Source organism: Podarcis pityusensis (genome assembly GCF_964106645.2).
Source record: "Podarcis pityusensis genome assembly, chromosome: 7".
Classification (NCBI taxonomy): domain Eukaryota; kingdom Metazoa; phylum Chordata; class Lepidosauria; order Squamata; family Lacertidae; genus Podarcis; species Podarcis pityusensis.
In genome coordinates this window covers 3,548,242-3,573,620 of record NC_138031.1, presented here as the reverse complement: position 1 = coordinate 3,573,620, position 25,379 = coordinate 3,548,242, and the positions used below count along the sequence as shown (strand labels likewise).

Sequence of the window (25,379 nt, the reverse complement as noted above, 5' to 3'; positions counted from 1 at the left end):
AGGCTGATCGCTGAAGAATTGATGCTTTCGAATTATGGTGCTGGAGGAGACTCTTGAGAGTCCCATGGGCTGCAAGAAGATCAAACCTCTCCATTCTGAAGGAAATCAGCCCTGAGTGCTCACTGGAAGGACAGATCCTGAAGCTGAGGCTCCAAGACTTTGGCCACCTCATGAGAAGAGAAGACTCCCTGGAAAAGACCCTGATGTTGGGAAAGATGGAGGGCACAAGGAGAAGGGGACGACAGAGGACGAGATGGTTGGACAGTGTTCTCGAAGCTACCAGCATGAGTCTGACCAAACTGCGGGAGGCAGTGGAAGACAGGAGTGCCTGGCGTGCTCTGGTCCATGGGGTCACGAAGAGTCGGACATGGCTGAACAACTAAACAACAACAGAATATTGCAAGACTCCGATGTTTGGTTGGTTGATATACTGCGGTGCTGGAAAGCTGATAACGCCCAGCCGTTGTCTGCACCTACCTGCCTTGCACCTGGGTCCATAGCATCTTTGTAGAGCAGCAGGTGATGCATAGTAGCCAAAGGACTGAGCCACATATTCGGAAGTCTGTGCATCAAGCTTACCTTGGGGATTTGGGCAAACCCCTCTCAGCTTTCTCCATCTGCAGTGTTGGGAACATTTCATTTCATTTCCCTTTTAATTTGTATACTGCCTTTCTGTATTACAGTACAAGCTGAAGAAACCACAAAGATTGCATACCTTATAACAATCTGGTCCGGTGCAAAATTGTCGTAACTTTTAAATGAACAACTTATATCAAATAAAGTAATATTCAATAATTGATTAGAACATAGTAGCACGCACAAAATATCAGCAAATAATAATTGGACAGAAATTCACTCTTAACAATCACAATAAACTATAATCAATAAAAATAAGGGTGCATAAAATAATGCAATACAAATTGAGAGGCAGTGACACACAACTTATGAAATTATCTTTCAAAAATATCCCTGAACTCCTTTTCAGTAACACTGGCCTACCTTGCAGGGTTGCTGTTCGGTTTGGCATAAGTTCACGCATGTGACGTGAACCCTCGCAAAAACGACGTCGCTGCTTGTGGGAGAATGACTACAGTATTGTTACTAGATGCATGGGATTCTAGGATCATGTGTTTATCCCTGCAGCCAGTGAAGAGTGCCTTTATGACCTCATGGCCCCTCTCCTAAATATAAAAAGCAAGGCTCTAGCCCTCATGGATCTGATATGTATGTAGGCAGCTGCCTTGCGCCGAGTCAGACTGTGGATCCACTTAGCTTAGTATTGCCCGCACTGACCAGGTTTCCATCTCTCTCTCTCTCTCTCTCTCTCTTTTCTTTCCCCACCCCTTTCCCCCTTCTTTCCAGGCCATGCGCACCCCCAGCCGGAATGAGGCAGGCCTGGAGCTGCTCATGGAATACTACAGCCAACTGTACTTCCTGGACAACCGCTTCTTCCCTCCCAACAAGAACCTGGGGATTTTCTTCCACTGGTCAGTTGGGCCTCTCCTGGTCTTGCCGAGCAGACGGGGAAGACCTGGCGGGGGTGGGGTGGGGGTGGCAAGCCTGGTCCGGCCCAGCCAAACCCCCCTGCAGCGATTGCCTTGCGAACAGGGCCTCCGTGCTTAGAAACGTGACCCAAGCTCCTAGAATCATAAAACTGTGCAGCTTGAAGGGACACCCAAAGGTCCTCTATTCCAACCCCCCCCCACCTGCAGTGCAGGAATCGCAGCCAAAGATTCCCTGGCGAGTGACCATCCAACCTCTGCTTTAAAACAAAAAAGAATATTAAAGTTCAAGGCAAACAACGGGTGTTTGTCTGTATAATCAGCATGCTTTATTCTTCAGTACTGCTAGTATTTCGTCCCGAAGCAGCAAGATTCAGTTATCTAATGCCACAAGGCTGTCCATCGGGATTTTTTGGGAGGGTAAGAGCTGTTTGTATGGACTCATTGGGGGGTTGTGGGCTCTCCTTCCTTGGAGGTGTTTGAGTAGAGATTGGAAGCCCCTCTGTCCTGGATGCTTTAGCTGAGATTCCTGCATTGCAGGGGTTTGCATTAGATGACCCTCGGGGGGGACGGGACATTCCAACCCTACAATTCTATGGTTCAAGTGTGAAAGCACATCTGTATTTTGGGATAATAGGTTTGTGCAGATATGTGGCCAGAGAATCAAAATGGAGAGGTGGAAACTGAACATACCAAGGGCAGAATTTCCTTATAGTGGCCTGGTTGTTCTGATGCTCGATATCTTTTAGACGTTGACCAATTAGCCTGTTTGCTTTAGTGGGGCCCATAGTGAGTAGGTGTTGTGGGGATAGGCCACAAGAGTGAAGTTTTGGATAGACGGTTTGAAGTCAGGCACTTTTATGGAAGTCTTGAAGTACAGTGGTACCTCATGTTATGTCCGCTTCATGTTACGTTCTTTCAGGTTACGTCCCGCAGAGACCCGGAAGTACCAGAAAGGGTTACTTCCTGGTTTCGCCACTTGCACATGCGCAACCCGTGAACACGCAGATGCAGGTTGCGTTCTGCTCAGGTTGTGAACGGGCCTCCAAAACGGATCCCGTTCACAACCAGAGGTACCACTGTACTAGGGATTTAAGTTTAGGTGGAACCAGAAGTTAAGAGTTCTTTGCCAAGTCCATACTTCTACTGAAGATCCCGCCTGAGAAACGCCTTTGCCCCTGGGGAGACGGTAGCACCGAAACAGCGGCACACGTCCTCCTGTCTTGTAGTCTCTACAAAGACCTGAGGAACGAGATCCTCACCCCACTCGTACTAACCATCCCAGGGCGCTCAACCACTGCCACAATGTCCTATCTTCTATCAGATCAAAATGAGCAGAAAACAGCAAATGTTGCTAGGTTCATAGCAGGGGCAATCAGAATAAGGGCCACTTACTGATGGCTATGGTTGAAGCACTTGCTAGAATTTCAGGTGGATTAAAGCATTCTGCCCCCCAGTAGAACACAGGGCTTTTTTTTAACCAGAACTCAGTTCCAGCAGCTCTCAGGTGGGCGCCATTGCCATTACAGTTGTATTTTGGATCCCAAACTCCTTGGTCTTCTGATGTTTTGGCTCCCGAATGCCGCAAACCCGGAAGTGAGTGTTCCAGTTTGCGAACGTTCTTTGGAACCCGAACGTCTGACGGGGCTTCCGCGGCTTCTGATTGGCTGCAGGAGCTTCCTGCAGCCAATTAGAAGCCATGCTTTAGTTTGTGAACGTTTTGGAAGTCAAACGGACTTCCAGAACGGATTCTGTTCGACTTCCAAGTTACAACTGTGTAAGAGAACAGGGGAGGCGTTCATGGTGAGCTCCGGCACCTCTTTTTCTCAAAAAAACCAGCACTGATTCAACAAATACACACACACACACACACACACACACACACACACAATATTTGTGTGTTTGTGTGGTTAGGAAGGTTACTGGGAAAAGCAACGAACCATGTTAGAATGGGAGCGGAGGCACTAGCAAATCAGGATGGATAAACACTGCATAGCCAAATCATAACAAATGTGTAATAAAGGCAGGATGTAGTCTGACAGTTGCATAATCATTGTGCAAGCAAATCAGGATGAATGCGGAATAAAGTGTTGCATCTCTTTTCTTCCAGTCCCACCCAACATTTTTGCTGGGGGGGGGGCTGTGGCCTTCCAGAGGTGGCTGGACTCCAACTCCCATCAACCCCTGCTACCAGAATGGCCCAACGTTCAGGGACGATGGGAGTTGTAGTCCAGCAACACCTGCAGACACCCAGGTTGCTACTCCTGCCCAAACTTCTCCAGTTTCACAGAGTTCCTCGTCTCCCTGCTTCTAGGTATGACTCCTTAACGGGCGTGCCTTCCCACCAGCGGGCTTTGGCCTTCGAAAAAGGGAGCGTGCTTTTCAACATCGGCGCCTTGCACACCCAGATCGGCGCTCGGCAGGACCGTACCACCTTGCAAGGCGTGGACTGCGCCATTGAGGCTTTCCAGAAGGCGTCTGGTACGTCAGATTCTCTGCCACCCCCCTTCCACTTCAAATATATATACTGTTTTATCAATGAGTAAACGTTAAATGGTTGCATACTTGCCGTAAGTGAAAATTACAGGAGTGCCCTTATTTCGGCTTTAGACAAATCAAATACTTGGATAGCATCTCCAAAGATCTGTTTGGGTGGCGAGCAATGGGAAATCTCTTCCAGAAATAAATGAATGCCATACTATGTCGAAATGTGTCTTTTTTGAAAGTTGCTCATACAACCCTTCTGTGGTAGCTAAGTCTTTCTGACAAGGCCACATGCCACGTAGCATTAAACCATAGATCTGTGGATTTTTCTGCCCGTTTTCCCCCACTGCTGGGCTATCGCTATTTGTGGCACAATCAGAAAGAAAACCTATTAAGTCTTTACGACCCTTGACACAAATTGAGCTGAGGTCCGGTGGTCAAACTTTCTTTTCTTTTTGGGGGGGAATAGTGGAGGTTAACATTTGCCGATAGTGGAAGTAAGTATTACAATGCATCAGGTATCCTGTTGTATCTGAAAGTCTTTGTAGACTATGCAAGTCTCTGAAAGAAGCAATGGGTCAGATTCTTATCTGGTGAAAACAGTCTGTAAAGCTTTGTTTATGGCGTCCAACGCTGCGGAAGTAGTCTGCAAACAGATGTAGTGAATATTCACTCTTTCAGAGATTTGCATAGTCTACAAAGACTTTCAGAGAGTTATAAGACTTTCATTTGGTTCTATGTTTTCAAGAGAATCCATCAAGAGTGCATATTTTGTGACTTCCAGAGACTTTCTGTTTATTTGGTTTTGCAGAGTGCGCATTTCATATCTTTCATACTGTTCAATGCTCTGTATAGATTATATAAAGAGTTTATATTGAGATTGCATTGTTGTACTTGGTCATCGTGTTGCCTTGGATATTACTGATACAGTGGTGCCTCGCAAGACAAAAAGAATCCGTTCCGCGAGTCTCTTCGTCTTGCGGTTTTTTCGTCTTGCGAAGCAAGCCCATTAGTGGTTTAGTGGATTAGCGCTATTAGCGGCTTAGCGATCAGCTGTTAAGCGGCTTAGCGGATCAGCTGATAAGCGGCTTAGCGGCTTGGGAAAAAGGGGGGGGGAGGAAAAAACCCCCGCAGGAACTCGCAAGACATTTTCGTCTTGTGAAGCAAGCCCATAGGAAATTCGTTTTGCGAAGCACCTCCAAAACGGAAAACCCTTTCGTCTAGCGGGTTTTCCGTCTTGCGAGGCATTCGTCTTGCGGGGCACCACTGTATATTGTTAGCAACGCAGGAGTTTAATTGCTTGGTTACTTACAGTTCTAAGTGGGGCAGCCCCATCTCACTTCGGGGATGTTGCTCTTTCTCCCCCCCCCCTTTGCAGGTGCCTTCAACTACCTGAAGGAGAACTTCTCCAACGCCCCCAGCCTGGACATGAGCGCAGCCTCTCTGAACATGCTGGTGCGCCTGATGATCGCCCAAGTGCAGGAGTGCGTCTTCGAGAAAGTCATCCTTCTCGGAGCCCAGAGCGACTTCCTCGCCTGCCTGCAGCTCGCCCAGGAAGCCGCCAGGGTACAGAATCCGTGCACGTGCCTCTCGCGGGGAGCTGGCGCTAGAAAGGGCACAACAAGTGGGCTGGAATCTCGGCCAGTTTGCGGGGGGGGGGGAGGACGACCGGGGATTTCCGTTTCCTTTTTTTTTTTTTTAAATGATATTTATTCCAAGTTTAAAATTGCAAAAAAGAAAAAAGAACAATACAAAATACAAAGAGAAATTTAACCATAACAAAGCGAAAAATAACAAGAAAAAGAATGAACAATAAAATAGAGTAAAAAAGAAGACAAAACAAAAAATATAAAAATGCATTGAGTTAAAATAGAACAAAAACAAATTAAACCTTTACATAACCTTTTCCCTTTACTTATTTCCATGACCTCCTCTCACCTCCCAATTTTGTATTCTAGTTCAGATCGTATTTCCAGCAAATCCTTCTAACCTTATTTTCATTTGCGTATTTTAATTTAAAATAATGTAGTTAAACATCCTCTGTTTCATCAATTTCATCAACTCATTTTTACTTAATCCTTTATATCATATCTACCAAAACGACCTAATTTTCTTTTCCCCTCATCTTCCTAGGGGGATTTCCGTTTCCAGCATTTGGGGGAGCTGAAAAGCTCTTTCCATGCTAGGTTTGCCTGGGGCACTTAGTGTGGAAAGAGCATTTAAGCTCTCCACCTTGCACATGTGCTCTGGGAGTGCTGAGCATGCTCTTGATCTGCAAACACAGAGCAGTTCCCGGGGTTTGGAGATGCATGTTTTCATTCATGCATAGAACCTTTTAAACTAAACCCCTGCTTTGAGATAGTACTTCTTCTTTTCTTTTCTTTTCTTTTCTTTTCTTTTCTTTTCTCGGCTAAGACTTGTTTGTTTCAGAAGCTGGTACAAGCAGAAATGGCAAAAGCGGATGGAAAATAAAGTTACTGAATTGCTGTGCCACAATACTTAAAAATAACAGATGAGTACTACGGAAACAAAGGGACGCGGGCGGCGCTGTGGGTTAAACCACAGAGCCTAGGACTTGCTGATCAGAAGGTCGGCGGTTCGAATCCCCGTGATGGGGTGAGTTCCCATTGCTCGGTCCCTGCTCCTGCCAACCTAGCAGTTCGAAAGCACGTCAAAGTGCAAGTAGATCAATAGGTACCGCTCCGGTGGGAAGGTAAACGGCGTTTCCGTGCTCTGCTCTGGTTCGCCAGAAGCGGCTTAGACATGCTGGCCACATGACCTGGAAGCTGTATGCTGGCTCCCTCAGCCAGTAAAGCGAGATGAGTGCCGCAACCCCAGAGTCGGCCACGACTAGACCTAATGGTCAGGGGTCCCTTTACCTTTTTACTACAGTAACAAAGAGGTCCAGCAATTTCCAAAATAACTTCTGTTCCGTCTGATGAATGAATTCACATACACCTGCTTTCCTAGCTTTAAAATACATTCTTTTCAGAAGTGTGGCTCTTGAATTAGACATCTTTTATAAATCATTGTTCTGTAAAGGAGGCCACACGTAAATATCAAAAGAAACTGCCAGTTGACAGGTAACATTTTGAGCCCGGAAGAGAGTGATGTGGGTTTCAAAGTTAAAACTGTGTCCCAGTTAGATAGTACTTCCTGAAACTGCCTCACTGGTGACTTTCCTTTCGGAGTGAAAGGCCGCCCAGAAAAAAAAAAAGTTTGATAAATGCATCCGTTAAGCATTGCAAGTTGCAACTGCAATAGAGTGTTGCAGCGTGGGTTGGTTCCTGTTCAGAGTTCTAGCCAGCCCGTCACACACCCCTCAACCCTTCCAGGACGTTCCGATCCGTGCCCAGAAAGTTCGGCTCGGATTCTGTGTTTGGAAGGCAAAACTTGCATCGTATGAGCTGTGACAGGGTTAGGATCTGATTCACGGAGCACAGAAGTGACTCAGCAGCTTCCCAGACTGGTTCTGGCCTCCACAGCAGCCTTTGGAGAGGTCAGGGACTTTTGTGGCTAGGAAAGTTGGGGAAGACATGCCCTGCAAGCAGATTACGGTGAACTGTCATTGTGGTAAATCAAATCAAATATCTATTAGGCATAGCAAACCACACATTATCAAACAGACACCGTATACAAGTTGTGCAAAATACGAGCTCAACATAACAAGGTTTGTCCCAGTCAGATCTACAACTCCAGAGAAAATCAGTTTGCAGAAATAATACAATACAACATTACCACATCACCAATCAATTAAGAACCACTAAATCTCTTTATAATGGCCCTGTCTTTCTACATGGACAACACTAAAAAAATCAGCCACTATTAAAGTAATTTAATCATTCCTGTCCGAAAGCAGGCCCTGAACCGTTGGTGGCATAGAATTGAGCCTATTGTAAGGCCTCTAATAATGGCATAAATGCCAAAATCACAAGAAAAGAAAATATGCTCCAAAGTATCAGGTTCCTATTTACTACATTTACAGAGACACTCTGATTCTGGGAGAGCTAAATATCTTCCTCTTACTATCATTGAGGGAAACATATTAAATCTGGCTAACCTAAACAGCCTGCACAATTCATGATTCTTCAGATTTGTCATGTATCCCTTTTGAAAATCTCTACACAAAGGGAGATTTAAATAGAGAGGAGAGCAAGTGCTGTGTTTTGCAACTTCAAGAGTGGAGAGAACACTTTTTTCTGTAAGATTCTTCCTGATGATTTCCCAAATATCTTAGGGGTCAGAATTTTCAAAGTCAGTTAGATTAAGCCCTATCAAGTTCAGTTTTCTCCTACAAATCAATGATAAATTGCAAATTACATTATCACTTAAAAGGTCGTAAAGGAGAGAATCGTCATTGTGGTATATATCTCGTCAAACAAATTACAGCGGGTGCTCCTTGTCGTATATTCTCTCGCCAACAAACTATGATGGGCACTCATTGATGTGTAACCTCCGTGCAGGCAAATTGCAACAGAGAGACATGGCCAAATGACTGCTAACAAATCGCAATTGCTGCTCATCGCTGCATAACCTCCCTGCAGACATATGACGGCGGGCGCTTGTTCTCGCAGAACCTGCCTGCAAACAAATTTCGATGGGTGCCTGTCAGGGTGGATTTGATTTAAATCAAATCTATTTAAATCACGATTTAAATCACTAGTCAGTAAGACTTGATTTAAATCTTCTTCTTTTTTACATAAAGACTCATTCTTGCTGGTAAAATCTTAATATTTAGAACCAGATGAAGGTTTCATTTTTGGAATAATAAATTTTCAGAGTAGTTTTTACAGTTATATAAAAAATTACTGGTATCGTTATACTATAAGAAATACATAGGCAGATAATTATGAAATTATTGTGAGATTTAAAGTTGACTGTTTATATTTGGACAGCTTTTCTGCTGTGCTTTATTGGAAGGAGAAAAATATCAATTTCCTTAATAACAATTTAAACTAAAACAATAACATTATAGCATATGTATCCATGTTTGTTAACTGATGTGGTAAACAATTAAAAAAAAAACTTAGGCTGAGTTTTGGCACACATGAAAAACTTAAAGCAAATCCTTATTTCCTGATGAATAGCTTTTGGACTATTATAGAACTTAAATAGAAAACTATCTTTAGAAAGGTTTTTACTCCAAAAGCATTTTATTTTAAAAATCCAATTTAAAATTTTAAAAAATCTGATTTAAATAAAATTTAAAAAATCCTTGATTTTCATCCACCCTGGTGCTTGTGGTCGCGTCGATCTCCCTGCAGTCGAATGATGGCAGACTCTCTGTATACATCCTCTGTGTTGTGCATGCGAATTGGGACGGATGCTCGATAAACACCTGGAGTTTCCCCTCGTGGCTACCTGCCATTGGGTGGGTGAGTGTGAAATAATCTTTGCCATGCCTGTGTTACCACCTTGTACCTGTCCTTGGCATTTGCAGGTGGAAGAGGTCTACTCCTTGGTGTATCAGACAATGACCCAGCCCCACGTGAAGGATTACGTCCCATTTTCGTGGACCACGATGGTGCACGTCAAATCTGAGCACTTCAAGGCTCTCTCTCACTGCTACGCTGCCATGGCTCTTTGCGACTGCCCCCGTAAGTATCTGCTTTGGCTCTTCCGTGCCCCTGCCCTCAATCTCTCCCTCTGCCCCCAAGCACAATTAATAATAATAATAATAATAATAATAATAAAATTTTATTTATATCCTGCCCTCCCCAGCCAAAGCCGGGCTCAGAGTGGCTAGCAACAGTAAAATAATACAACATTCTAAAATCATTTCATTATAAATTCAGTTCAAATCAGATTAATGGCAACCATTGGGCTAGAGTTCTGTGAGGATTACCAAAGGAGGAGGTCAGATTGTGCCTTGGCCAAAGGCCTAGTGGAACAGCTCTGTCTTGCAGGCCCTGCGGAAAGATGTCAAGTCCTGCACGGCCCTAGTCTCTTGTGACAGAGCGTTCCACCAGATCAGGGCCACAGCCGAAAAAGCCCTGGCTCTGGTTGAGGTTAGCCTAACCTCCCTGTGGCCCGGGACCTCCAAGATGTTTTTGTTTGAAGACCGTAAGGTCCTCCGTGGGGCATACCGGGAGAGGCGGTCCCGTAGGTACGAGGGTCCTAGGCCGTATAGGGCTCTGAAGGTTAAAACCAGCACCTTGAATCTGATCCTGTACTCCACCGGGAGCCAGTGCAGCTGGTATAGCACCGGGTGAATGTGATCCCGCGGCGAGGACCCCGTAAGGAGTCTCGCCGCAGCATTCTGCACCCGCTGGAGTTTCTGGGTCAGTCTCAAGGGCAGCCCCACGTAGAGTGGGCATCCTCTGAACCAGGGTGCTTTTCTGAGTAGATCTGGCCTAGATTTTGAATCGGACCAGTCTGCAGCTGATTTGGATCTGAAATCAGTGTGGTCTTGGCTTCACTGCTTCTCCCCCATTTTGTGCATCTCTGGAGTAAAACGGCCTCTGACTGGCTCAGCAGCCTGTCAGCAAACTCCTTGCCAGGCTGAGCCCCAAGCCAGGCTGACACGTGCCACCTCTGATGCCAGACCATAATGGGCTTAGGGCAGCGGCGGCTGATTCCAAGGTATTGTTTTCAGAGGAGGGAGGAAGATGCTTAGCTGAGCTTCCTTAGCGGTTCACTGTCTCCTGACGCTTTGAGCGGCCCTAATCCCAAAGTTCATTCCTAACGTAAGCAGATTAGCCGTGGCTTTGGCCGGCGAATGATAATAAATGCAGAGGAGATTACATCTTCAGGGCGATAGTCGGTCTGTTTCGCGTCTCACAAGGACTTGGGTCATGTGGTCTCTGCCACACTCAGGACTAGAGACTTGTCAAGTGGCGATTGCCCGGAGAATTGGGCAGTGTTTAGAAACCAGCTGGGTTTTGAGTAGTCTGGCATGTCTTGCCTTGCGGCTTGCTGCTTTTCTTCATCTTTTTGAAAAATAGCAAATTGAACAAGGGAGGAAAAAGAGAGAAAAAGTGTGAGGGGGAGGGAAACAACGAAAACCTCCGTCAGCTCGAGTTAAGCAAGCAGTACAGCGCAGCCATCTTAAATTAAACCTATAAGTCAGTGTAAGTCATCCATGGGTAGTATTCAACTAAGTTTCATTCAAAGTAGACCCATTGAAATTAATGGACCTATCTCTGCCACACTCATTCATTTAAATGAGCCTAGTCTGAGTAAAAAGGGACGTGGGTGGTGCTGTGGGTTAAACCACAGAGCCTAGGGCTTGCCGATTGGAAGGTCGGCGGTTCGAATCCCCGTGACGGGGTCCCTTCCAATGCTACGCTTCTGTGATTCCTCCCAAGTAAGCCTTTTCCTTTTTCAAAAAAAAATAATTTTAATTGAATGATTTTATGTTACAGAAAACATTACAACCATACTACCACAAAATATAATTGAGAAATAAAAATTACATACATCAATATTTTGTTTGTTATTTGTTATTTACCGTCTTATTTCCAAACATTCCATACAAAACACACACCCGCAAACACAAAAATTATAATGATAATGAAAACGATAATGATAATAATGAAAATAAATATTTTCCGCCTTTTATCTTACAAAAACTTTTCATCAGTTTTGACTTCCTGTCAAGTCCCTTCGCATATGTTTTATCTTACAATTGAATGTACACAAAACAATAAACCTTTCTATATAGATTTTCCAATACATTCAGAAAATATAACAAATCCTTAATTATTGTCCACCTCCTTTTATTCCTTTGTCACTCGAATGCTAGCACGGAGTCAAAACTATTATTGTATTTTTGAATGTATCTTCTATAACCATCCCAATTTTCCACAAATTTTTGCTTTGAGTTTCCTCTGAGTTTGCTGGTCAATTGAGCCATCTCCACAAATTCCTGTAATTTAATTTGCCAATCTATTATTTTTGGAGCCTCCTGATCTTTCCACCGCTTGCCAAGTCAGCCTTTTCCTGGTCTGTTTCCTGCAGCTGCGTCTGACGCGGATCTCCCGGAGCACGAGAAAGCTTTCCTCCAGTTCCACGTCACGCCGCCACAAGGCCCAGACGTCCGGCTGCTCTTGCAGGACCAAGAAGAGCGAAGGAAGCTGGGTAAGCCCCTCTCCCTCCCCTGGCTGATACTGGCTTAGAGCATCCTTGGCCAACCTGGTGTCACGTGACAAAGACACATGAGAGCCAAAGCAGCAAAGCAGGCTGGGAAGTGCTGGGACTGCACAATCATTTGGTCCTACTATAGTTATTCAGGCCTAACTGCTATCTGTTGAGTCGCTCTGACATGTGACTTAGCAGCCATTTTCTCTCTGTAAGATTTCAGTCAGAGTCCGTCTGCCTCAGTTGTGAGCAGAGTCAGTATGGAATCTCAGTCAAACTGTTTGGAACCATGTTGTTGATGAAGATGTTTATTTTAACTCAGTAAAGCTCTTACTCTTTCACTGAAAAACTCTGCGTTATTCATTTACGCTGGCACGTCAGGTTATGGGCCCAGGGTGGCTTCCAGATGTTTTGCAGTGCTGTTCCGATCAGCCTGAGCTGGCCTTTGGCCTGACGCAGCCGCAGAGTTCTCCTTGCCTTTGCACATAGTTACTGTATTTTTCGCTCCATAAGACGCACCTAGATTTTAGAGGGGGAAAGCAAGAAAAAAAAATTCTGCGCAGAGCATGTAAAGCAAGCAAAGAGAGAGCCGCTTACATGGTTTCTGTCTCTCTTTGCGCAGCTCTCACTTTGCTTGCCCATTCCTCCTCCCGCTTTGCTGTAAAAGAGACACCAGGACAGGTGCTTTGCTTGCTTTACAGCGAGGCGGGCTCCCATCCGTCCCTCCTTCGCTATGAAGCCAGCAGAGCAAAAGCCGCTGCGTAGCTATCGCTGAAGCCAGCAGAGCAAGAGCGATAGCTGCACAGCGCCTCTTGCTCTGCTGGTTTCAGAGAGAGCAATGGACGGGAGCCATGGCTCCGGCTGCGGAGGCATCCCTCAGCTTGCAACTGCAGCGGTAGCCGACGGTTCCCTCTGCCGTCCAGTGCATTCGCTCCATAAGACGCAGACATTTCGCCTTATAGAATCATAGAATCATAGAATCATAGAGTTGGAAGAGACCACAAGGGCCATCGAGTCCAACCCCCTGCCAAGCAGGAAACACCATCAGAGCACTCCTGACATATGGTTGTCAAGCCTCTGCTTAAAGACCTCCAAAGAAGGAGACTCCACCACACTCCTTGGCAGCAAATTCCACTGTCAAACAGCTCTTACTGTCAGGAAGTTCTTCCTAATGTTTAGGTGGAATCTTCTTTCTTGTAGTTTGGATCCATTGCTCCGTGTCCGCTTCTCTGCAGCAGCAGAAAACAACCTTTCTCCCTCCTCTATGTGACATCCTTTTATATATTTGAACATGGCTATCATATCACCCCTTAACCTCCTCTTCTCCAGGCTAAACATGCCCAGCTCCCTTAGCCGTTCCTCATAAGGCATCGTTTCCAGGCCTTTGACCATTTTGGTTGCCCTCCTCTGGACACGTTCCAGTTTGTCAGTGTCCTTCTTGAACTGTGGTGGACCTTACTTTTTAGGAGGAAAAAAGTGCGTCTTATAGAGCAAAAAATACAGTATATATTTGTTGGGTGTGTTTGTAGGCAAGGCTCACCTCAGAAAGGCCATCATGAGGCACGAGGAAGCCATGAGGATCCACAGCCTGTGCAAGATCTTGAGGAAGATGGACATCCTCCAGGAGGTCCTCTGCTTCGCCCACAAGCGCTCGCTCGGCAAGTACTCGGAGATCGACCACGAGGAAGACTTCTTCGAGACGGCGGACGCCCCCGACATCCACCGTAAGTGAGCAAGATTAGGCACAAATGCACAAAGCATTTTTTAAAAAAATCCAGACTCCTTGTGATTAATAATAATACTAATAATTAAATTTTCAGATTTACCAACAGTCATCAAGTAAACAAATAAAACAATTTCCATAAGTTTCCTTACGTTAACTTTTTCTCCTGCATCTTCTCTGTTTGTCCAGTTTTATTAAATCTCCAAAAAAACCACCACAACTTTTAACTACGAGCGTCATTCCAATCCTACTATTAATTGTAATTGTTTACAATGATTTTTCTCAGGTAAATGATATATTTCCCCCATTCCTTATTGAAATTTTGGTCTTCCTGATCAAGACCCCTTGTGGTTATGAATTACCTGCCCTTCACCCCAAAGTCTCAAGGCAAGGTTATTACAGCATCAACGCACAATGTTTTAAAAATGCTTTAAAACAGCCTGCTGCGTTACAGGAAAGGCGGGAATCTGTGACTCCCTGTCTTCTGAGCAGAGGGGGAATTCTAGGGAGCTTCCCTTCTGGACTCGGAGATTTTGCCATGGGTCATCAAAAGAGATCTCTTAGCAGGCTTAAGGACTTAGAAACATGCCCAAGGAAAGGAAGAGACAGCTGAAGGGATGCTGGATTCTGTGTGTCCAGAGTAAAACGCTGGGTTTCTGCGGAATACGTGCTTTTCCTCGAATTATATCTACTTGCAGTCCTTAGGGATCCAGCTCCAGAAGCGATACGTACTGATATATTTGTGCAGTGGTTTAAAAGTAGGCTTACCCCAACCTGGTACGTTCTAGATGTTTTGGACTACAAGTCCCATCAGCCACAGCCAACACACGCTGATGGGAGTTGTAGTCCCAAAAATTCTGGTTGACAAAGGCTGGTTCAAAGCACCACTTCCTGTGCCCCTCCTCTTTCTCAGCCTTGTTTCTCTCTCTCTCTCTCTCTCTCTCTCTCTCTCTCTCTCTCTCTCTCTTTAGCAAAAACTCACCAGAGGCCGGAAATCAAATCTCCCAACTTTTCCAAGGTGAAAGTCACAGACATCTTCCATCGGCTGGTACGTACCACAGGGCCTGGATGAGGCCAGGTTTTGAAGTGAGCGGCAATGGTAGAGTAGAGTGGATCCATTGCCAACAGATCCCAGAGGTCCGCCCTCCTGTCTTCCCCATTTTGTCCCTCCCTTGTAATGCTATAGCACTCCATGTCACGCAGTGAAATGGGCCAACATTATGTGTGGGGCTGCCTCTGAAGACGGTTCGGAAACTTCTGCTGGTGTAGAATTCGGCAGCCCGGTTGCTCACCTGACAGCAAGACGGTTTGAGCATATTGCACCGATCCTGGTCCAACTGCGCTGGCTATCAATTAGTTTCCAGGCCTAAGTGCTGGTTTTGACCTATAAATGGCTCAGGACCGCAAGACCCCCAAGGGCTGCCTATCCAAATATGAACTGCCCCGGACCCTGAGATCATCATCTCAGACCCTTCTCCCTGCGCCCCCTCCATGAGAGGTCCGGAGGGTGGCAGTGTGAGAACGGGCCTTTTTGGTGGTGGCTCCATGTTTGCGGAATGCAGTGGACACTCGGGTTGCGAACATGGCCCATGCAGGAGGCACATTCGCAACCCCCTTGTCTGTGCACGCACGGGTCACAATTCGGCACTTCTGCTCATGCGCAAAGCGCAATTTAGCGCTTCTGCGCATGTGCAAGCGCTGAAACCCGGAAGTAACCCATTCCGGTACTTTCGGGACCAGCGCAGTGCACAACTGGAAGTGTCTGCAACCCGAGGTATGACTGTAGTAGTAGTAGTAGTAGTAGTAGTAATAATAATAATAATAATAATAATAATAATAATGGGCTTTGGGGGTTATTGTTTTGTTTATGATTATGTTATATATTTTTGTGTTTTTATGCTGTAAAGTTTCCTGTGATGCTTGAATGAGGAGCAGCACATAAATTTAACAAAGACTAAGAACAACACCCAAACTTCTTTGCAGTCCCACATAGAGCAGATTGCAGTAGTCCGGTCTGAAATTCACAGCACACTCATCTGCATGGCGAGGGATTTGTCCCTACCAAAAGGACGATCCCACGAGCCACTGCCATGCAGCAGAGGTGGTACATCTCCGAGTGTCGGTTTCTGGGAGCCCCGAGTGGGGAGAATGTTTTCAGGCTCCCCACAGAGGCATCTCTCTGGCCCCCCTGGGAACTGGATGCTAATTCTCTGCTCCTTGGGGGCTGCTCTGAAGTTCTTGGCGCCAGGAAGGCGAATGCATTTCGGGGATGCGAAATGCGCCCCCAGCCCTGGAAGTCTCTCTCCTGCAGTACTCCCAGTACGTTTCCGAGCCCAATTCAAAGTGTTGGTGCTGATCTTGAAAGCCCTAAACGGCCTCGGTCCAGTATACCTGAAGGATCATCTCCACCCCCATCGTTCTGCCCGGACACTGAGGTCCAGCGCCGAGGGCCTTCTGGCGATTCCCTCACTGCGAGAAGCCAAGTTACAGGGAACCAGGCACAGGGCCTTCTCGGTAGTGGCACCCGCCCTGTGGAACTCCCTCCCACCAGATGTCAGAGAGAGAAACAACTAACAGACTTTTAGAAGACATCTGAAGGCAGCCCTCTTTAGGGAAGCTCTTAATGTTTAACAGACTACTGTATTTTAATAATTTGTTGGAAGCTGCCCAGAGTGGTTGGGGAAACCCAGCCAGATGGGCAGGGTATAAATATATTATTATTATTATTATTATTATTATTATTATTATTATTATTCCATCTGCCTCCCGCAGGGCCCACTGTCGGTTTTCTCTGCCAAGAACAAGTGGCTTCCCCCGAGGACGGTGCGCCTGGTGCGAGGCGAGAATGGCTTTGGGTTCACCCTCCGCGGGGATTCCCCGGTGCTCATCGCTGGAGTCATCGCTGGAGGCTGTGCGGCAGTAAGTGGCTGGTCTTGGCAGTTTGGAACGTGGGGTGCCTTGCTCACCGTGTGGGAAGCTGCCCTATGCAGTGGAACCTCAGTTGCCGAACATAATCCGTTCCGGAAGACTGTTTGACTTCTGAAACGTTTGACAACCGAGGCGCAAAGGGCTTTCGGCAGTTTCAATGGTGAAAATTGAGAAATAATAATAATAATAATAATTTATTATTTATACCCCGCCCATCTGGCTGAGTTTCCCCAGCCACTCTGGGCAGCTCCCAATCGAGTGCTAAAAACAATACAGCAATAAGTATTAAAAACTTCCCTAAACAGGGCTGCCTTCAGATGTCTTTTAAAAATAAGATAGCTGCTTATTTCCTTCACATCTGAAGGGAGGGCGTTCCACAGGGCGGGCGCCACCACCAAGAAGGCCCTCTGCCTGGTTCCCTGTAACCTCACTTCTTGCCATTTGACTTCTGAGGCACATTCGAAAACGGAAGCAATTACTTCCGGGTTTTCGGCGTTTGTTCGAATGTTCGACTTCCAAGATGCTCGAAAACCGAGGTTCCACTGCGCATATAGGTCCTGCCATGTGAACCGTTGTTAGATGAGCCTTCAGCTCCCCGCACCTGAAGGATTTCTACCCTAAGGTAGAGAACGTACAAATTGGTTCAGTACACAGAGAAAATATCTAGAAGTGTACCCAGAGAGAGAGAGTCTGTAATGCACTGGGATTTTATCCCTAAGAAATAATGTTTTTAGTACACGTCTTGTGTTTTCATTTTGTATTTCTGTGCTGTGAACCGCCCTGAGGGCTTTGGATGAATGGATTTAATAAATAATAACTCACAAGGAGCAAGTGAAGTTAATTCTTTATGATAAAAACAAGATCTGCTCAGGAGTACACAGCAGCTTTTCTTCCGCGGGGCTTGCCTCTATGAGGCGGAGATTCAAGGTCCTTCCACAGCTTCCCAAGTCCCGTCCTTTCCCGAGTTTTTGCCAAGCAACCAGAGACTGTGCTATGTGCCTGCCTTTGCTCCTTCTACTTTTATCTCTTGGGCTTTTTGCAGACCGACATGCTCCTGGGGTGTTAAGCAGGTGGGTAAGCAGTGCAGGTGGCGCTGTGGGTTAAACCACAGAGCCTAGGACTTGCCGATCAGAAGGTCAGCGGTTTGAATCCCCACGACGGGGTGAGCTCCCGTTGCTCGGTCCCTGCTCCTGCCAACCTAGCAGTCCAAAAGCACCTCAAAGTGCAAGTAGATAAATAGGTACTGCTCTGGTGGGAAGGTAAACGGCATTTCCGTGCGCTGCTCTGGTTCGCCAGAAGCGGCTTAGTCATGCTGGCCACATGACCCGGAAGCTGTACGCCGGCTCCCTCGGCCAGTAAAGTGAGATGAGCGCCACAACCCCAGAGTCGGCCACGACTGGACCTAATGGTCAGGGGTCCCTTTACCTTTACCTTACGCTGCTCAGAAGCTGTCTTTATGGGACTTAAGCCGAATGCTTGGTAGTGTTTCCCATTTCCCGAGGTAAATTTCAGGAGGAGCTGACTCACGTTTTGCATAACTAGATGGTCAGTGGTTTTTGCCTTCCTGGCTGCTGTTTTTCTGTTCTAGTGGCAGTGAGTTTCACAGACGCAGTGAGGATGTTAGCTGGTAAGTTACACCTGCAGTCTCGTAAGGCTGGTAAGCCTGAAGTTAGTTTTCTGTGGAGTTAAAAGCAGGCGTGTTTTCCTATCCCTACTGGATAGGAGAGGAACTCCCCTCCATAGACGCATCTCTTCGCACGGAATCCCTCGCAGCCTTAGGGTTCCTGAAGGTCTCCATGCCCCCTTCCCCTCCCTCCCTCCCTCTTACCTATTCTGCGGAGGGCTTCCCAGCTTCCCTGGGCCTCACCTCTCCTCGCTGGGTTTCCAGGACGCCGGCCTGAAGGAAGGCGACTACATCGTCTCCATCAACGGCAAGGACTGCAAGTGGTCCAAGCATGCAGAGGTGGTGCAACTCCTGAAGGTGGCCGGGGATGAGGGAGCGGATGTCGGCGTCATCACCCTGCAGTACTCTGAAGGGCAGAGCGTGGTAAGCAGGGTGGGGGCTGGGATGAGCAAAGGCCCATTGGAGGGGGGTCAGGGCAGTCCTCATAGTGGTGCAGCAATAAAACCGCTGGCACATTTGCAAAGCTAAGCAGGGTCTGGTCTGGTTTCGGATTGGATGGGGGACCTACGTGTTGAGATTCCTGCATTGCAGGGGGGGTTGGACTAGATGACCCATTGCTCGGGGGACAGCAGGAGGCATCACTTAGATCAGTGGTACCCTAATAATAATAATATTTTATTATTTATGCCCCGCCCATCTGGCTGAGTTTCCCCAGCCACTCTGGGCGTCTTCCAACTGAATATTAAAAACAATACAGCATCAGACATTAAAATATGCCCTAAAGAGGGCTGCCTTCAGTTGTCTTTTAAAAGTAAAATAGTTGTTTATTGCCTTGACATCTGCTGGGAGGGCATTCCACAGGGCAGGCGCCACTACTGAGAAGGCTCTCTGCCTGGTTCCCTGTAACCTCACTTCTCACAGTGAGGGAACCAGCAGAAGGCCCTCAGCACTGGACCTCAGTGTTTGGGCTGGATGATGGGGGTGGAGACACTCCTTCAGGTATACAGGACCAAGGCCGTTTAGGGCTTTCAAGGTCAGCACCAACACTTTATATTTGTGCCTGGAAACGTACTGGGAGCCAATGAAGATCTCTCAGAACCGGTGTTAAATGGTCTCAGCAGCTGCTCCCAGTCACCAGTCTAGCTGCCGCATTCTGGATTAGTTGCAGTTTCCGGGTCACCTTCAAAGGTAGCCCCACGTAGAGCGCATTGCAGTAGTCCAAGCAAGAGATAACTAGAGCATGCACCACTCTGGCAAGACAGTCTTTGGGCAGGGAGCGTCTCATCCTGCGTACCAGATGGAGCTGGTAGACAGCTGCCCTGGGCAGGAGCGCCTCCTAGTGGGTGGCGGCAGCAGGATTTACCTAGGGGGTGCTTGGAGGCAGGGGGGTGCTGGGGGGGGGAATAAGCAACTAAATAATTGAATAAATAAATGGCCATTAGACTTTGAAAACCTGGCATCACCTGGGGTCAAGCTCGTCAGTTTTGTTGAATTAATCAGACTAAACAGGTTTAATCGGATTTTTAAAAAATAAATGCGCAGGTGGTTGTTACTCTACTGAATTTTATTCTGTTACTGGCTTCCTTAGTGGGTCGTGCAATGATGCGTTTTACAGGTTAGGGGGCACTGGGGGGGGAGGAGTTTATGGAACAAAGGAGGCAGTGGCCCAGGAAAGTTCAGGAACCATTAATTTCGGTAATTTTGTTTGTACGCGGAATTATGCCCTCCCCCAAGTCTGAACAATGAGTGCATGAAGAACGTAGAATCGTAGAGTCGGAAGGGACCCCAAGAGTCATTTAGTCCAGCCCCACCACAATGCAGGAATTGTTGCATGTCTTTTCCTGAAGCGATTAGCGCTCTATGGTTCTGTTCTGCTGGAATTTGATGAGAACGTTCAACAACAGTTAGATGCCAGTAAGCTGGTGCTCTCCTTCCACTTCTCCTTCACCCAAACCCCGTCTTTTTTCTCCCTCCGAAAGGTGGACAAGAAGTCTTCAGCGATGGGTCCTGGCGTTGCTGGAGGTGGCAGTAGCAGCGGCCTCCTGAAAAGCAACAAGGAGAACTGCCGGAAGACCGTGATGCAGAGCAAAGGCGCCAGCTCCCTCCTGGCGTGGGGCAAACGCAGCAAGCGAAGCAAAAGCAGCAGCAGCAGTTACAGCCTCCCTTTCTCTGCCATGGGGGACAATGAGCTGGCCTGCTGAGCGGCTCCCACTTCCTGCCCCTGCGCCGTCACTCCCCGGGCGGGAGAATGAGGCGCCGGGTTCCCGGCCGAGGATGCCCACCCCACTGGCGTTTTTGGAGCGTGCAAGGCGGCAGCGGAGTCAAGGATTCTGCTGAGGCTGGCTTCTGAAAAGCAGGGAATTCGAACTCGGAGCTAGGAGGGGCTCAGCGTCGCTCCAAAGGCCAGGTGGCAGGGTGAGGGCTGCTGCCCGCAAGCCCCATTTTCCTGGGGGCATCCGGCCGGAGGCAAGAGGATGGAGCCGCCAAGTAGAGCTCTTTCAAATGACGCACCTTCTAAACAGCCTCCAACGCCAGTAAGTTCAGAGGGACCCAAGATGCCTGTTTGCAGCGTTCTAGTTTCCTCCTGCCCAAGGCATTGCTGGAGTCATAGCAGTGGGCAAGTGGCCGTTTTGGAGTTGCGCCGTATAAGAGGTGCATTTGTGTCCGGTCCTTGGAAAACGGTGTCCCGGCTCTGCGTGGCCTGGCATTGCAAACCTCTCTGCGTTCAGGACAATGCAGTTTTCAGCTCACTGCTAGGAAGACCATGAACAGATCTAGGAGATGAGTCATAGGAACAAAATGGCTGGTTTTTAGTCCCACCTGTAGCAAAATGACTCAGTTTAGTTCCACCTGTAGGGAAGCAGCGTAAGGGAGGCAAATAAGCAAATATCAAACCATTTTTGAAAGCGAAACATGGATCACGAGCCAATCGCAAAGGAGAACCGAAACCGTGGTTTGAACTGGCTTTGTAAACTCTGGTTTGTGCTTTGATTTGGTGCTCATCCTGGTTACTGTAGGCATTCCTCTGCAGGAACCTTCGGGCTCACCAATCTTTCCGGGCTCGTGAACGCAACATAGAGGCGAACGGTGCAATCCTGTACATGTTTACTTGGAGGCATGTTAATAATGGCACTTGCTCCCTGAGAAGCATGTTGAGATCCACAGCCTGAGGGACGCAGTCCCTGGTTCAAATTCTGCAGCCACCAGCTGCTTACCTCGGTGGCCTTAGGCAAGTCTTTCTCTTGCCCCCGGATCCCACCCACAACTTGGAGAGTCATACTTGACCTGCCTTAGAGGGTCACTCATAAGGATTATCACAGGCGTTTTGGAAATAGTTTTTGCCCGGTGACGCAAATCTCCCATCTGCCCGGGGAAGTTGAGGTTTGGTGCTCTGTAAGCCACCGTGTAAGCTGACTGGGGCGCAGGTGGCGCTGTGGGTTAAACCACAGAGCCTAGGACTTGCCAACCAGAAGGTCAGCGGTTTGAATCCCCGCGACGGGGTGAGCTCCCGTTGCTCGGTCCCTGCTCCCGCGAACCTAGCAGTTCGAAAGCATGCAGCGCAAGTAGATAAATAGGTACCACTCCGGCAGGAAGGTAAATGGCGTTTCCGTGCACTGCTCTGGTTCGCCAGAAGCGGCTTAGTCGTGCTGGCTACATGACCCGGAAGCTGTACGCCGATTCCCTCGGCCAGTAAAGCGAGATCAGCGTCGCAACCCCAGAGTCGGCCACGACTGGACCTAATGGTCAGGGGTCCCCTTTACCTTTAAGCCACTGTTGCCCAGTGGTTTCTGAAAGCACTTCGGCATATTCCAGCAGCCACTGGGATTGGGGCACAAGCAGGTTTTTTCCTTTCCTGCTTCTGTACTCCTTCTGCAGTTTGCAAATTGCTCTTGCGGCATGCAGCAATCTTCGTCCCACACTGCAGGCGATGGTGATGTCGGTGACAAAGCGAGGCAAGTCTACTACGCAGCTTCCATCAATAAATTTGGGGTGGGCTCCCCCTTTTGCCTGGGGTGCCTCCTGCTGTTAGCAGGGAGCAGAGGTTCCCAATTTGGAGAGGGCCACCGCCACCTTGGTTCTATAAAGGCACCCTGAGTGCGCCCTACCTTACAAAAAGCATTATTCAGAATAACAGGTTGCACCAAGGAAGGTAATAACACAGTAATAAAACTCAAAACGGTATTGATGAATCAAAATCCAATCAAAACTATTTAGTTTGATTGGTTCAAGAAGATTGGTGGACTTGAGCTGGTGGTGCCACTTTTCCAAAGTTTGAAAGCTGTTTACACCTCCAGTGCTGCCTCGCTTGCCCCTTAGTTCCCCCTAGGGAATGCCCCTTTCCAGGGCACCATTACCACACCTGTCAGGTTGTGTGTGTCCTTTTAAAAACAAACGAGAAACACCAACCTGCACCCAAATCTGGTGGAAGGAAATAATTAAGCTGGAAACAAAAGCAGCTCTTCTGCCAGTAGCCCTGGTACCAGCCTGTTTCGTCCAGTGCACAGCAACAGGCAAGTAGGCAGAGAGTGTTGTGCCCAGCTTCCGCCTGAGGGCTTTCCATGGGTATCTCATTGGCCACGGCAAGAGCAAGATGCGGGACGAGAGAGGCTCTTTTTCTCTGAAGTTTGCAAGCGCAAAATATTCCGGTGGTCGATTCTATTTTCATTGGCAGTGATGGGAAGCCAGGGGGCTCATCTCACCCAAATGAACTGGGCGTTTGCAGTTGATAGGAATAAGAATCTCTGGCCAAGTGACTCGCCCATCTGCAATTGACAAAATATTTGGAGAACTCTCGCTGTTCCTAGTAGGCTTGCCCACTCTCTCCTGTTGCACTTTTGGGAAGGGGAGGAGGAGAACCTGCACGTTTTGTGTGCTTGCCTCCTCTGCGATTATTGCTGGCAAGAGACATGCATGTGGATTCGAATTCGATCCCCAGCATCACTAAGTAAAAGGGTCTTGAGTAGCAGGTGATGGCTGAAGAGCTGTGACCTTGGAGAGCCACTGCCAGTCAGAGTCGTCACTCCTGGACCGGAGGAACAAATAAGCCAAATAAGAGAGACTCCCTGTCTGAAAACCTGGAGAGCTGTTGCCAGTCAGTGTAGACAATGCTGAGTTAGATGACTCAGGATAGGGCAGTATCCTGGTAGGAGATTTGAGGCTAAGGCTCTCCAAAGTGCTCTGCTCCCGTTTTCAAGGGCAGTCAGTGCTCGAAACCTTCCCAATCCTATTTCGCTGCAAATGCAAGGAATTGAACTGAGAAAGATCGGGAGGGCATACTGGTTGGTTCTCCAAATCAGAGGATGCTTTGGGCCCATAAAACAGACCCCCCAACACCAACATCTGTCCCACAGCGTTTCACAGAGAGCAGTCCCCCCCCCCAAAAAAACCACGTGATATTTCCAGCTGACCAAACGGCTGCAGGCAGCTCAAGTAAGGAAGCCCAGATGCCACAGTGGGCAAGATACACGAGTATCAACCATCACATTTGGGTTTGTTTTGTCCCGTTTTCCTGTTGGTTCCCTTTATCTGCCGCTTTGGAGACCAAAATCTGCAGCCGCTGTCATTTTCAGTATCTGTAGAAGCTGCGGGGGGGGGGGGGGGGGAGGTCGGTTGTTTTGTTAGCTGGTCAAATGTGGAAATAATTTATAGCTTGATCTAATAAACCAAATCTTTTTTTTTAAAAAAAAAGGCAGATATTTTCCACATTAGCTGCTGGTTTAGAAACACACACACACCCTCTGCAATGCAGCAATTTGTTTTTTTTGGGGGGGGGGGGTAGGTGGAAATACTGATCATTGTTCTTTTAATTCTTTTGCAAGGATTTTATCCTGGAGCATTTTCCAGAACAGATGGGATCACCCATTTTTGTGGCCACCAAGGGGGTTTACAGATGGAAGGGTAGGTAAGGTTTAAGCCTTTCAGAGCATGGAAATGAAGGGTCCAATTTGCTAACTGCAAATTGAAACCTTGGCAGCCCGGCACATTAAGCTGCAAAGCCCCATTGCTTTAAATCACCCTTGGTCCACCTCATACCCACCAGATGTTTTGAACTTGAACTCCAATCAGCCTTTGCTGACTGGGACTGGGGGGAGTTGTAGCGCAAAACATCTGGAAAGTGTCAGAGGCCACTTTAAGTAGCTCTTGTGTATCGCTGTGGCTCTTCTGTAGCAGAAATTCCTGGTTGTTGTCCATTTAAAGAACAGGAGTGCTGCTTTTTTTCTCCGTGAATGTTTTCCTTTTCTCATGATTGGGACTCCTGAACCCGCGAGAAATAATTTAATTTGAGCCGAAGTGTTGAGTAGCAACATAGGGCTCGATTTGTGTTTTCGCTGCGGCTTCCTGGCTCCTGGCGATTCTTATGTTTTCTTAATGTGGATTCTTGAGTTTCTGATGCAAGAAAGAGAGAGAAAACACCGCAGATATGAAGAATTGTGTAAACTTGGATTGGAAATGTGGGAAGGGGTGTACTTTCAACTAAAGAGGGGCTTAGACATCCGTTTCCCTGCCCACCTTTAACATTGACAGTGTTAATATGAGCGTGGGCTCAACCCCACGACCTACTTTGTATCCGATTTCAGCCTTGGAAAATGTGACAATAGCAATAAAAAGAGTGCCTCTGAGCATGCGCTGCGGTTGTCTTTGTATTCTCTCCCTGCAAAGTAACTACAGCCAATCTTCAAGCATCCAAGCACTGTTGGAAGGGGGAGCATGGCCCAGCTGGAAGAAATTGGGAAGTCTGAGACCCCACCAGTCCTGATCAGCAGCCATGCTGGCTGGTAGTTGACGTTCACTGATACCTGTGGTTTCTGCAAGGTACCCCATTCCTGTTCTACATCCTGGTGTGCAGATTAAGCCCTGGCCAGAGAACCAAAAATCAACCTAAGGCAGGTTGCACATGGGACACACACAGGTGGGAGATTTGGGACTGGAAGAGAGGATCCCACCTGTTGCATCTTGAGTCTTGTGCAACTTGCAGCACATTCGTTCCAGGAAGACTCAAGGCTGGGCACATTCTTGCATTGGTGCGTGGCATAGACCA

General features: G+C 47.5%; 1 protein-coding gene across 2 annotated transcripts in view; it reads left to right on the top strand.

Annotated features, from left to right (window-relative positions):
* The window catches only part of RHPN1 (rhophilin Rho GTPase binding protein 1), a 154,893-nt gene extending 129,933 nt beyond the window's left edge, over nucleotides 1–24,960 (top strand). For both annotated transcript variants that reach the window (XM_081012623.1, XM_081012624.1), the window contains exons 6-15: nucleotides 1,363–1,487; nucleotides 3,817–3,983; nucleotides 5,365–5,552; nucleotides 9,427–9,583; nucleotides 11,946–12,065; nucleotides 13,595–13,789; nucleotides 14,760–14,836; nucleotides 16,561–16,707; nucleotides 18,605–18,763; nucleotides 20,320–24,960. In XM_081012623.1, the coding sequence (XP_080868749.1) occupies nucleotides 1,363–1,487; nucleotides 3,817–3,983; nucleotides 5,365–5,552; nucleotides 9,427–9,583; nucleotides 11,946–12,065; nucleotides 13,595–13,789; nucleotides 14,760–14,836; nucleotides 16,561–16,707; nucleotides 18,605–18,763; nucleotides 20,320–20,541 (1,557 nt within the window). In that variant the 3' untranslated portion in view covers nucleotides 20,542–24,960. The remainder of the gene's footprint in view (nucleotides 1–1,362; nucleotides 1,488–3,816; nucleotides 3,984–5,364; nucleotides 5,553–9,426; nucleotides 9,584–11,945; nucleotides 12,066–13,594; nucleotides 13,790–14,759; nucleotides 14,837–16,560; nucleotides 16,708–18,604; nucleotides 18,764–20,319) is intronic.
* The last annotated feature ends 419 nt before the right edge of the window (nucleotides 24,961–25,379 follow it).